This window comes from Rhinoraja longicauda, chromosome 5 (genome assembly GCF_053455715.1).
Source record: "Rhinoraja longicauda isolate Sanriku21f chromosome 5, sRhiLon1.1, whole genome shotgun sequence".
NCBI classification, from domain to species: Eukaryota; Metazoa; Chordata; class Chondrichthyes; order Rajiformes; family Arhynchobatidae; genus Rhinoraja; species Rhinoraja longicauda.
The window spans coordinates 74,499,037-74,512,323 of NC_135957.1; the positions used below are offsets into that span (position 1 = coordinate 74,499,037).

The 13,287-nt window shown below is 45.6% G+C and overlaps 1 protein-coding gene across 1 annotated transcript in view; it reads left to right on the plus strand.

Moving 5' to 3' along the window:
* The first annotated feature begins 8,135 nt into the window (after positions 1 to 8,135).
* The window catches only part of ube3d (ubiquitin protein ligase E3D), a 118,945-nt gene continuing 113,793 nt past the window's right edge, over positions 8,136 to 13,287 (plus strand). Inside the window, exon 1 of the mRNA XM_078399821.1 lies at positions 8,136 to 8,155. Coding sequence (XP_078255947.1) covers positions 8,154 to 8,155 — 2 coding nt within the window. The 5' untranslated portion in view covers positions 8,136 to 8,153. The remainder of the gene's footprint in view (positions 8,156 to 13,287) is intronic.

A 13,287-nucleotide genomic window follows, 5' to 3' on the forward strand; every position in this document is an offset into this window, starting at 1 on the left:
GCATGTTGTTCGTTCATGCAAGAGAAGACTCTGAACTTTGGCCCATGCTGATTTTACTCATTGAGTTTGAGTTTAGTTTATCGTCCAGGTATTGACCGAAGTATAGTTAAAAACATTGAAAAGAAAGATGAAAATTAGAAATTTGTCAGCACCAAAACATGGTGATGCTTGTGTACTGCCGCGGTGAGGTCTGCTACATGATTTTACCGGGTTGTATGCAAAACAAAGCATTTCACTGTACCCAGCTACATGTGACAATAAAGTATTTAGACAGGATTCTGAAGAAGGGTCTCGACCTGAAACATTACCTATCCATGTTCTCCAGAGATGCTGCCTGACCCGTTGTGTTACTCCAGAACTTTGGGTCCTTTTAGTGCATCTTCAGTTCTTTGCGTCTACAGGCAATATTCTAATCTTTCGTGTGCAATCTCCTAATTGGAAGTTGAGCACTCAGATGCTGGGTGAAGATAGAACTAGTTTTGCCTGTGGTGCTTCCTGCAGGCAAAGAGCCTGCTGTCAAGTGCCAGGTAATCAGACCCCAAAACGTCGCCCACTCCTTCTCTCCAGAGATGCTGCCTGTCCCGCTGAGTTACTCTAACATTTTGTGTCTATGTTTAGTGTAAACCAGCATCTGCAGTTCTTTGCTACACAGTCTTTCTTGATCATTGGTTTGTAGTATAGGTCAAACAAACAACCAGACTTGAGTTGTGACCAATCATCATCTATCAGGTTGGAATTTTAACAAAATTGCTGACTTAGTTGTTACAGGTCTATCAGTGCTTATTATTTTCCATTTTGTAGACAGACACTCACTTTAATAATTCATTGTTTACAATTCAATCTAAAATGACAATTCCTTAGATTCTATATGTCAAATATACTTTTAATATTTTAGCCAATTGTGTATATGCGTTGTGATAATTGTGCTATAGGCACTTGGCGTCTTACCCAGGGGTCACATGTTTGAAGCATGTCGTGTAATGCAAAAACACATAAATTAAACATAGACGTTACTATGCTGTCAGCATAAATTTGAGCATATTATTCTGAAAATACGAGGTTATAAATCAAGCTTTGGTATTAAAGGACCAAACGCATTATTTAAAAAACGCATACATCAAACACATGTAAAACGTGATCTTTCACTGTGTGACTTTACTAATTTTGCATTGTCTCGATGTATTGACAATTTCATGAAATTCTGAGCATGCACAACTGCAGTTAAAAATGAAAGTGTCTCGTGTTTGAAGGAAATTAATTTTATTTAATAATTTCCGAGGACTAATTTGTGAAATTGCATATACAGTTCAAAATGTGCATTGGAAAAAAATTAAAAGTTTAATGTATTTTTTGATAAATATAAGGTATTTTATCCAGTTTCGATTTTGTCACCATACACAAGCAGTCCACAAAAAGATTTACACTTAAGATGTCTGCACTAAATTTATTCCGATATGTTACAAGCTCACAATCCGAATGGAAAACTAATTTAAATTTAAACAATACAGCAAGATCACTTTGGTCTTAAGATAAACTGCATAATGAGGTAAAAATGCATAATGAGGTATTTTGGAATATGAAGCAAATTATCTGATTGAAATCATAGAAATTGGCTCGAAGGGCCAAATGGCCTCCTCCCTGGACCTATTTCCTATGCTAAATTGCATTGAAAAACCCTGATGAGAAAAAAAATGTATGAATCTATTTTCAAGGAAATGTTTAGATGAGTTTAACTCAGTTACTTAGAACATATTTGCAAAGTATATTTCTCAGAATTGTGATATTTGCCCAAATGAAATTACCAAGAACAATATCTGCAATAAAATAAAATTTATAAGTTCATTAGTTCATTAGTCATAGGAGCCATTGAGTCTACTCTGCTATCCAATCATGGCTGATCTATCTTTCACTCTCAACCTCATTATCCTGCTTTCTCCCCATAACCCTTGACACCCATTCCAATCAAATCTCTGCCTTAAAAATACCCAATGTCTTGGCCTCTACAGCCCTCTGTGGCAATGCATTCCACAGATTCACCACCCTCTGGCTAAAGAAATTCCTCCTCATCTCCTTTCTAAATGTACGTTATTTTATTCGAAGGCTATGCCCTCGGAGTCTAAACTCTCCCACTAGTGGCAACATCCTCTTCACATCCGCTCTACCTAGGCCTTTCACCATTCGGTAAGTTCCAATGAGGACACCCTCATTTAAAATTGTTGATTGTATTTTTTAAAGTTTAGAGATGCAGCATGGAAACAGGCCAATTGGCCCATTGAGTCCATGCCAACCATCGATTACCAGTTCCCATTAGCTGCCCCGCTTTCTCACCTACTCCGTATTCATTAAGGGCAAGTTACAGAGGCCAATTAACCTACAAACAACCCACACGGCTTTGGGATGTGGGATGAAAGCGAAGCATTCAGGGAGAACCCATGCATCCACATGGAGAACTTGCAAGCTCCACACAGACAGCATCTGAGGTCACATCCTCTCCACATCCACAAAGTTCTTAAAAATAGTTTAGTTTAGAGATACAGAGCGGAAACAGGCCCACCCGAGTCCGCACCGTCGAGCGATCCCTGCACATTAACACTATCCGTCTCACACTAGGGATAATTTACACTTCTACCAAGCCAATTAACCGGCAAACCAAAGATAGACACACAAAGCTGGAGTAACTCAGCGGGACAGGCAGCATCTCTGGAGAGAAGAAATGGGTGACGCTTTGGAACGAGACCTTTCTTCAGACTGAAAGTCACGAGAAAGGGAAACGAGAGATAAAGAGAGATAAAGAACAATGAATGAAAGATATGCAAAACCTGTAGGTCTTTGGAGTGTGGGAGGAAACCGAAGATCTCGGAGAAAACCCACGCAAGTCACGGGGAGAACGTACAAACTCTGTACAGACAGCACCTGTAGCCAGGATTGAACCCGGGTCTCTGGCGCTGCAAGCGCTGTAAGGCAGCAACTCGACCGCTGCTCCACCGTGCTGCCCAATTTGGGCTTAACCCCTGCCTGTGACCGGAGAAAACTGACGCAGTCACAGGGAGAACATGCCAACTCCACACAGACAACACCCAAGGTCAAGATCAAACCTGCGTCTCTGGCAATGTGAGGCAGCAGCTCTACCAACAACTCCACTCTGCTTATTTATCTTCTGTAAAATGTTTCACACAAACGTCTCATAAAATTCACACTATGTTTAAAATAAAATCCTAACGTGCTATTTCATTGTTTTTAAAGGATGATCTGATGGAGCTGATCACTCTTAAAGCAAAAATGCATTTATCAAACATGTTTGTTACTTGCCTCCTGAATGGTCCAACTTCACATTCACTTGCAGATCCAGTCAGGGTACTCTATAGCTTATAGGATTGTGGTTCAGCTCAATTCTTTTGAATGCAGATAGGAATGAATGATAAACAAATAGTGACTCTGGAAGTAATAGGACAGAACATGTAAGAAGGAATAAAAAAATAGGCTCGGGTAAAATTGGGACCGGTGTGAGAGGAGGGGAGGTGAATACCTAATTAAAGGTGTTGTATTTGAATGCACGTGGTATAAGAAGCGGTGCTGGGAACTGAATATTCAGGGTTATACGTCCTATCGGAAAAACAGACAGGTGGGCAGAGGGGGTGGGGTGGCTCTGTTGGTGAGGAATGAAATTTGGTCCTTAGCGAGAGGTGACATAGGATCAGAAGTTGTAGAGTCATTGTGGGTAGAGCTGAGAAATTATAAGGGTAAAAAGACCCTAATGGGAGCTATTTACAGGCCCCCAAACAGCAGCCAGGATATGGGATACAAGTTACATCAGGAGATACAATCGGCATGTAAGAAAGGTAATGTTACAGTGGGCATGGGAGATTGCAATATGCAGGTAGACTGGGAGAATCAGGCTGGCACTGGGCCCCAAGAAAGGGAATTTGTAGAGTGTCTCCGAGATGGATTCTTAGAGCAGCTTGTAGTGGAGCCCACCAGGGAAAAGGCAATTCTAGATTTAGTATTGTGTAATAAGGGAACCCAAGGTACAGGAACCACTAGGAGGTAGCGACCACTATATAAAATGTAACCTGAAATTTGAGAGGGAGAAGGTGAAATTGGATGTGTTGGTGTTCCAGCTGAGCAAATGGGGACTACAGAGGCATGAGGGAGGAGCTGGCCAAAGTTGACTGGAAAACGACCCTAGCAGGAATGACAGTGGAACAGCAATGGCAAGAATTTCTGGGAATAATTCGGAAGATGCACGATCTTTACATTCCAAAGATGAAGAAAGATTTGAGGGGGAGAATGAGGCAACCGTGGCTGACAAGAAAAGTCCGGGGCAGTAGAAAACTAAAAGAGAAGGCATATAACATTGCAAAGATTAGTGGGAAGCCAGAGGATTAGGAAGCTTTTAAAGAACAACAGAAGTAATTAAAAAGGCAATACGGCAATAAGGCTTCCGAATAAGCTAGCTAATAATATAAAAGAGGATAGCAAGGGTTTCTTCAGTTCTGTAGAGTAAGAAAGAGGCAAGATTGGACGTTGAATCGTTGTAAAATGATGCAGGAGAAGTGATAATGGGGAATAAAGAAATGGCAGAGGAGTTGAATAACTTTTTTGCATCAGTCTTCACAGTGGAAGACACCAGCAACGTGCCTGAAATTCAAGAGAGTCAGGGGGTGGAAGCTATTACTCAGGAGGAGGCGTTTGGGAAGCTGAAAGGGCTGAAGGTGGATAAGTCACCTGGAGTATTGCGCTTCCAGGTATACTTCTATTAAATGACAGTGGAGGCATATATGACAGTGGCATTTAGTAAGCTGAAGGGCCTGTTCCAGTGCTGTACTAATCCAAGAACAAAACATAAAGGGCTGGAGGAACTCAGAGTATGTGTAGGAAGGAACTGCAGATGCTGGTTTATACCAAAGATAAGTCACAAAATGCTGGAGTAACTCAGCGGGACAAGCAGCATCTCTGGGGAGAAGGAATGGGTGATGTTTCGGGTCGAAACCCTTCCTCAGATTGAGAGTCAGGGGAGAGGGAAACTAGAGATATGGAAGGGCAAGATGTGAAAATGACAGATCAAAGCAGACGATTATCATGGAAATATCATTGTTAGCTGAGGGGAAGGTGACAGCGAAGCATACAATCAGGATGGTATTGGCAGGCAATGTTTCAGGACAGGATCCTTTTTGAAGGCAGGATCCTTCTATGAAGGAAGGATGAAGAAGGGTCCATACTTTAAATGCCATCTGCCCATTCCCTCCACAGATGTTGCCTGACCCACTGAGTTCCTCCAGCATTTTGTGTTTTGCTTGAGATCCTAGCATCTGCAGTTTCTCATGTCTCCACTGCAGTGTTTTTGTGAAACCCAAGGGTACAATATGTGAACTCCACACTGATTGCAGCCGAGGATCAAAACACGAGTGTCTGAGGCAGCAGAGGTAACTCCTGCACCTCCCCTGCAAAAGCGAGGACTGAATGCCCTCATTCTGAGCCATTTCATAGAACATAGAAAAATACAGCACAAGAATAGGCCCTTCGGCCCACAGCTGTCTGTGCCGAACAGGATGCCAAGTTATACTAATCTTCTCTACCTGCACATTATCCATATCACTCCATTCCCTACATATTCATGTGCTTATCCAAAAGCCTCTTAAATACCACTATTGCATCTGCCACCTCCATCCCTGGCAGTCTCAAGCACCTACCACACTCTGTACAAAAAAAACCCTACCACGCACTTCTCCGTAAATGGTTGCCCCTCCAGGGTACAGCTTCCAGTCAAGAAGGGGCTCGACCCGAAAGGTTCACCCATTCCTTCTCTTCAAAGATGCTGCCTGTCCCACTGAGTTACTCCAGCTTTTTTTGTGTCTTTCTTAGGCATAAGATACTGTTGGACGTGTTTTGCCAAAGGACTAGTTTCTCTTCCCATATCTCACTCCCACCTATCTCTACTCTATCACTTTCCCTTATGTTTGTCATTTTGGTCATTGTATGACAATGTCTCGACCCGCAACTTCACCCATTCCTTCTCTCCAGAGATGCTGCCTGTCCAGTCCAGTAGTCTGTGGTAGTCTGGCGGGCTGACCTCTACCAGATCGAGGCCAGACGACAACTCTCAGACACCCCTTCCTACTTATCCTTGGACTATGACCCCACCGACAAACACCAGACCAATTCTTACTGGGGTCACAGCTTAAGGATAAGGTCTTTTAGGACCGAGATGAGAAAACATTTCTTCACACAGAGAGTGATGAGTCTGTGGAATTCTCTGCCACAGAAGGTAGTTGAGGCCAGTTCATTGGCTATATTTAAGAGAGAGTTAGATGTGGCCCTTTTTGCTAAAGGGATCAGGGGGTATGGAGAGAAGGCAGGTACAGGCTACTGAGCTGGATGATCAGCCATGATCATATTGAATGGCGGTGCAGGCTCGAAGGGCCGAATGGCCTACTCCTGCACCTATTTTCTATGTTTCTATGTTACTCTGCCTGTCCAGCTCAAGTCACTCCAGCATTTTGTGTCTGCCTTCGGTTTAAACCAGCATCTGCAGTTCCTTCCTACACATTCCAGCCCTGGCTGCCCCTCCAGTCACTGACGACCAAAGACACCAGGCAGAGGAACAAGATATGCCACTCGCCCCTAAAAACCGTTGTACGTCATGGCGCCATTTTAGTGGGCAGAAACTTGCAGAAACATTAAAAAAAAATAAAAAAATCTGTGAATTGACAGATGAGATATATTCTGCATTTTAATGGTATACATTAAATATACCATTTATCACATACTGTTATATATGTATCACATATATACCAAATATCACATACACATGTTCCCCCAAAACACTGATGACACTGCGAGAGGCATAGGCCATAATGAGAGGCAGGTTTTGCTTACTAAAATGGCTCCTTTGCGTACCGCACTTCAGTACAGGCGATGTCGGCGGAGTGGTCCATCTTGTTCCTCTAGTATCTTAAGGCGATGTCGACGGAGTGGTCCATCTTGCTCCTCTAGTATCTTTGCTGACAACGGCCGTGCACGTGGGCGCTTGAAGTGCAGCTCCGAACTTCCGGGTGCAGGACGGGAAGCGTGCACGCGGAGTGGCGCGCGTGCACTAACCCTGCCTGTGCAGAGCAGAGCCGGCCCGGAGCCGCGCGTGCACGCGTGCGCCTGGTCCCAGGGTTGGTGGAACGGGAGGCGTGCACGAGCTGCACCGTGCACGCGCCTAGGTCCCTTGGTTGGTGGAGCAGTATCGCGCACGCGCCTAGGTCCCCTGGTTGGTGGAGCGGCATCGTGTACGCGCCTGGTTCCCGGGCCGCGTTGGGAGAGGAGCAGCACCGTGCACGCGCCTGGTTCCCGGGCCGCGTTGGGAGAGGAGCAGCACCGTGCACGCGCCTGGTCCCAGGGTTGGTGGAGCGGCATCGTGCACGCGCCTGGTTCCCCGGGCCGCGTTGGGAGAGGAGCAGCACCGTGCACGCGCCTGGCCCCCTGGTTGGTGGAGCGGCATCGTGCACGCGCCTGGTCCCCGGACCGCGTTGGGAGAGGAGCAGCACCGTGCACGCGCCTGGTCCCAGGGTTGGTGGAGCAGCACCGTGCACGCGCCTGGTCCCCGGGCCGCGTTGGGAGAGGAGCAGCACCGTGCACGCGCCTGGCCCCCTGGTTGGTGGAGCAGCACCGTGCACGCGCCTGGTCCACGGACTGCGTTGGGAGAGGAGCAGCACCGTGCACGCGCCTGGCCCCCTGGTTGGTGGAGCGGCACCGTGCACGCGCCTGGTCCACGGGCCGCGTTGGGAGAGGAGCAGCACCGTGCACGCGCCTGGCCCCCTGGTTGGTGGAGCGGCACCGTGCACGCGCCTGGTCCACGGACCGCGTTGGGAGAGGAGCAGCACCGTGCACGCGCCTGGCCCCAGGGTTGGTGGAGCAGCACCGTGCACGCGCCTGGCCCCCTGGTTGGTGGAGCAGCACCGTGCACGCGCCTGGTCCCCGGGTCGCGTTGGGAGGAGGATCGCTGGGTTACCTGCTGCTTGGCCGCATCTCGTTCAGCATTTGCACAGCGGGGGCCTGCACTCGGGAGGGAAATGGAGGCAAAGAGACCCCAGCCGAGGGTTCACTTAGAGATCAGAAACAGCACGCAAAACGGGCACTTAGTATTGGGGTAACTCACTTTCTTTAATATGTAAGCTGCCAAAGACTGGGCTATATTCATTGTTCTGTTTCTGGGTGCACATTAAATAAATGCATCGGTGCAATGTTTTTGTCATCTAAAGCTGCATTAGATACGTTGCAGTTATAGTGAAACAAAGTGGAACACATTTTGGGAAATGAGTTTTACATACAAGAGTCACCCATTCCTTCTCTGAGTTGCTCCAGCATTTTGTGTCTTATCTTTACTGACAAGGAACTGCAGATGCTGATTTTTAGAAAGGACACAAAGTGCTGGAGTAATTCAGCTGTCGGGTTGAAGCTCTTAAGACTGATTAGACAATAGGTGCAGGAGGAGGCCATTCGAGCCAGCACCGCCATTCAATGTAGTCATGGCTAATCATTCTCAATCAGTACCCCGTTCCTGCCTTCTCCCCATACCCCCTGACTCTGCTATCCTTAAGAGCTCTATCTAGCTCTCTCTTGAAAGCATTCAGAGAATTGGCCTCCACTGCCTTCTGAGGCAGAGAATTCCACAGATTCACAACTCTCTTGACTGATAAAGTTTTTCGTCATCTCAGTTCTAAATGGCCTACCCCTTATTCTTAAACTGTGGCCCCTTGTTCTGGACTCCCCCAACATTGGGAACATGTTTCCTGCCTCTAACGTGTCCAACCCCTTAATAATCTTATACGTTTCGATAAGATCCCCTCTCATCCTTCTAAATTCCAGTTTATACAAGCCTAGTCGCTCCAGTCTTTCAACATATGACAGTCCCGCCATTCTGGGAATTAACCTAGTAAACCTACGCTGCACACCCTCAATAGCAAGAATATCCTTCCTCAAATTTGGAGACCAAAACTGCACATAGTACTCCAGGTGCGGTCTCACTAGGGCCCTGTATAACTGCAGAAGGACCTCTTTGCTCCAATACTCAACTCCTCTCGTTATGAAGGCCAACATTCCATTGGCTTTCTTCACTGCCTGCTGTACCTGCATGCTTCCTTTCAGTGACTGATGCACTAGGACACCCAGATCTCGTTGTACGTCCCCTTTTCCTAACTTGACACCATTCAGATAATAATATGCCTTCCTATTCTTACCACCAAAGTGGAAAACCTCACACTTATCCACATTAAACTGCATCTGCTATGCATCCGCCCACTCACACAACCTGTCCCAGTCACCCTGCAACCTCATAGCACCTTCCTCACAGTTCACACTGCCACCCAGCTTTGTATAATCTGCAAATCTGCTGGGGGTGGGGGGGAGGAGAGAAAGGTGAAAAAGGTGGGGGCTGGCAGAGCTGTGCAAGTGATAGGTGGACACAAAGTGCCGGTGTAACACAGCGGGCCAGGCAGCATCTCTAGTGAAATAGGATGGGTGATGTTTTGGCTCAGGACCCTTCTTCGGACAGTCTGAGGAAGGGTCCTGACCCGAAAGGTCACCCGTCCATTTTCTCCAGAGATACTGCCTGACCCGCTGAGTTATGCCAGCACTTTGTGCCTATCTTCGGTATAAACCCGCATTTGGAGTTCTTTTTTACATGTGATAAGTGGATTAGAGGTGAAGGAGGGGAGGGTTTGGATGGACAGATGGTTGGGCCAGAGATGAAAAGACTAAAGATGTGAGAAAAGGATAAATGAGTTGCAATTTGTGAAGGCACAGCAAGGAATGGAGGGGAGAAATGGGAACAACTCCAGGTGGGGGCAGTGGGGGTGTTTGTGGGGTGGGGTGGGGGTGGGGGGGGAGTGTTTGTGGGGGTGAAGGAGGGGGGTAGTTATGGCAAAACAAAGTGGAACACCATTTATGAAACAGGTTTGCGAGGGTTCTTATTGTCTTATTGATCTTAAAGGTCTGAGTAATTTAAACTCTTTTCAACAGAGAAATTTAATTTAAAATATATCATGTTGAAAATGCTCATCAGATCTACAAAACAATGAAGGTTTGAGTGTGATTTACCTGTCATGATGACTATTTAATTTTAATAGATTAACTACAGCCAGCAGGGAAAAAATGGTGCCTTAAATTAGCAATAGATTTTGAGGAAAATGGTGATGAATTAATTCATGTTGCAGCTGAAAAGGAGCTGGTAGTGTGTGAAAACGTATTGTTGATGTGCAATAACTTGTTCTTCTTTAGCCTCTGTAATCCTTTGCCAGTTCTCCACTGTATTTTGACTTCATTTTCCAGCAGTCAAAAGTGTTTTAGAGTCATAGAGTGATACAGTGTGGAAACAGTCCCTTCGGCCCAACTCGCCCACACCGGCCAACAATGTCCCAGCCACCTTAGTCCCACTTAATTGTTTTATTGTTGTATGTTCTAGATGGAATAATGACATTCTTACTTGCAGCAGCACAACAGAATGTGTAAACATAGTGCACTGTATACAATATAATAAACAAGGAAAAAAAGTTCAGTGTGTGTATCTATGCATACACACACACACACACACACACACACACACACACACACACACACACACACACACACACACACATCTGTACACAAAAACAAACAATAATAATGGAAAAAGACAAAACCAAAGACAAAAAGTCTATGTAATTCAGAGTTTATTGGAGATTGTAGTGTTTAATAGCTGATTTATGATTGATAAAATACGATGTATTTACGATTTAAAACAAACATTTTTAACCCTTACCAAAAACCTCATCGTAAGATTTTAGAGTCCATTATTATAAAGGATGAGGTTACGGAGTACTTAGAAGTTCACGATAAAGTGGGCAAAAGTCAGCATGACTTTGTGAGGGGCAGGTCTTGCTTGACAAATTTGCTGGAATTTTTTTAAGAAGTAAATAGCAGGACAGACAAAGGAGAGTCAATGGATGTTGTATACCTACAGTGCCCTCCATAATGTTTGGGACAAAGACCCATAATTTATTTATTTGCCTCCGTACTCCACAATTTGAGATTTGATATAGAAAAAAAATCACATGTGGTTAAAGTGCACATTGTCAGATTTTAATAAAGGCCATTTTTATACATTTTGGTTTCACCATGTAGAAATTACAGCAGTGTTTATACCTAGTCCCCCCCCCCCCCCCCCATAATGTTTGGGACACAGCAATGCCATGTAAATGAAAGTAGTCATGTTTAGTATTTTGTTGCATATCCATTGTGGTTCTGGTTGCGGTTGATTACTGCGCGAACACCTCTTATGTGGTTATCTCGCGCAGGTCGGAATGAGCAGGGCAGTGATTAAATTTTGAAGTGGGCCTTTTTGAACAAGTTGAGGCAATCTAGTTGCTAAATCCCCTTTTTAAATAACTGAACATCGGGAGCAGCATGTGTGTTGGTTGGGAAAGTATTCCATTCCCTTATCGTCCTTTGCATGCAATGACAGCTTGAAGTCTGCGATTCATGGACATCACCAGTTGCTGGGTGCCTTCTCTGGTGATGCTCTGCCAGGCCTGTATTACAGCCATCTTTAGCTTATGCTTGTTTTCTCTTATAACTACCTGGGTGTCTACCTCAACAATAAACTGGACTGGACTGAAAACACCGATGCGCTATACAAAAAGTGCCAGAGCAGACTTTATCTGCTGAGGAGACTCAGGTCCTTTGGAGTGCAGGGGGCACTCCTAAGGACCTTCTACAAGACGGTGGTTGCATCAGCCATTTTCTAAGGAGTGGTCTACTGGAGCAGCAGCATCTCAGCGGTGGAAGGGAAGAGACTCGACAAGCTGGTCATGAAGGCCAGCTCTGTCCTGGGTTGCCCCCTCGACGCAGTGCAGGCGGTGGGAGAGAGGAGGATGATGGCAAAGTTAACATCGCTGCTGGACAATGACTTCCACCCCATGACTCGTCTGCTGGGCGATAAGAACAAGGAGGCAGATTATTATCTCAATGGTGTCAGAATAGGAAAAAGGGAAGTACACCAGTCACTGAAAGTAAACACGCAGGTACAGCAGGCAGTGAAGCAAGCTAATGGCATGTTGGCCTTCATTGCAAGAGGATTTGAGTATAGGAGTAAAGAGGTCCTTCTGCAGTTGTACAGGGCCCTGATGGGATCACATCTGGAGTATTGTGTGCAGTTTTGGACTCCCATTTTGAGGAAGGACATCCTTGCTATTGAGGCAGTGCAGCGTAGGTTCACGAGTTTAATCCCCGGGATGGCGGGACTGTCATATGAGGAAAGATTGGAAAGACTGGGGTTGTATTGACTGGAATTTAGAAGGATGAGAGGGGATCTTATAGAAATGTATAAAATTATAAAAGGACTGGACAAGCTAGATGCAGGAAAAATGTTCCCAATGTTGGGGGAGTCCAGAACCAGGGGCCACAGTCTAAGAATAAAGGGGAGGTCATTTAAAACTGAGATGAGGAAAAAAACATTTTCACCCAGAGAGTTGTGAATTTGTGGAATTCTCTGCCACAGAAGGCAGTGGAGGCCAATTCACTGGATGAACATAAAAGAGAGTTAGATAGAGCTCTAGGGGCTAGCAGAATCAAGGGATATGGGGAGAAGGCAGGCACGGGTTATTGATTGTGGCTCGAAGGGCCAAGTGGACTCCTGCACCTATTTTCTATGTTTCTATGTTTCCATCATCAGCCAACTTAATCAAGGACACGAAGATACAAAATGCTGGAGTAACTCAGCAGGACAGGCAGCATCTCTGGAGAGAAGGAATGGCTGACGTTTCGGGTCGAGACCCTTCAGTTCAGTCTGAAGATGGGTCTCTAACTAAAACGTCACTCATTCCTTCTCTCCAGAGATGCTGCCTGTCCCGCTGAGGTACTCCAGCATTTTGTGTCTATCTTCGGTTTAAACCAGCATCTGCAGTTCATTCCCACACATAATCAAGGACACCCCAGTCATTCGCTCTCCTCCTCCTCTCTCGTCGAGCAGATACAGAAGCTTGAATGCAGGCAGTGAAGAAAGCGAATGGTATGTTAGCATTCATAGCAAGAGGATTTGAGTATAGGAGCAGGGAGGTTCTGCTGCAGTTGTGAGACCGCACCTGGAGTATTGTGTACAGTTTTGGTCTCCTAATCTGAGGAAAGACATTCTAGCCTTAGAGGGAGTACAGAGAAGGTTCACCAGATTGATCCCTGGGATGGCAGGACTTTCATATGAAGAAAGACTGGATAGACTAGGCTTATACTCGCTGGAATTTAGAAGACTGAGGGGGGATCTTATTGAAA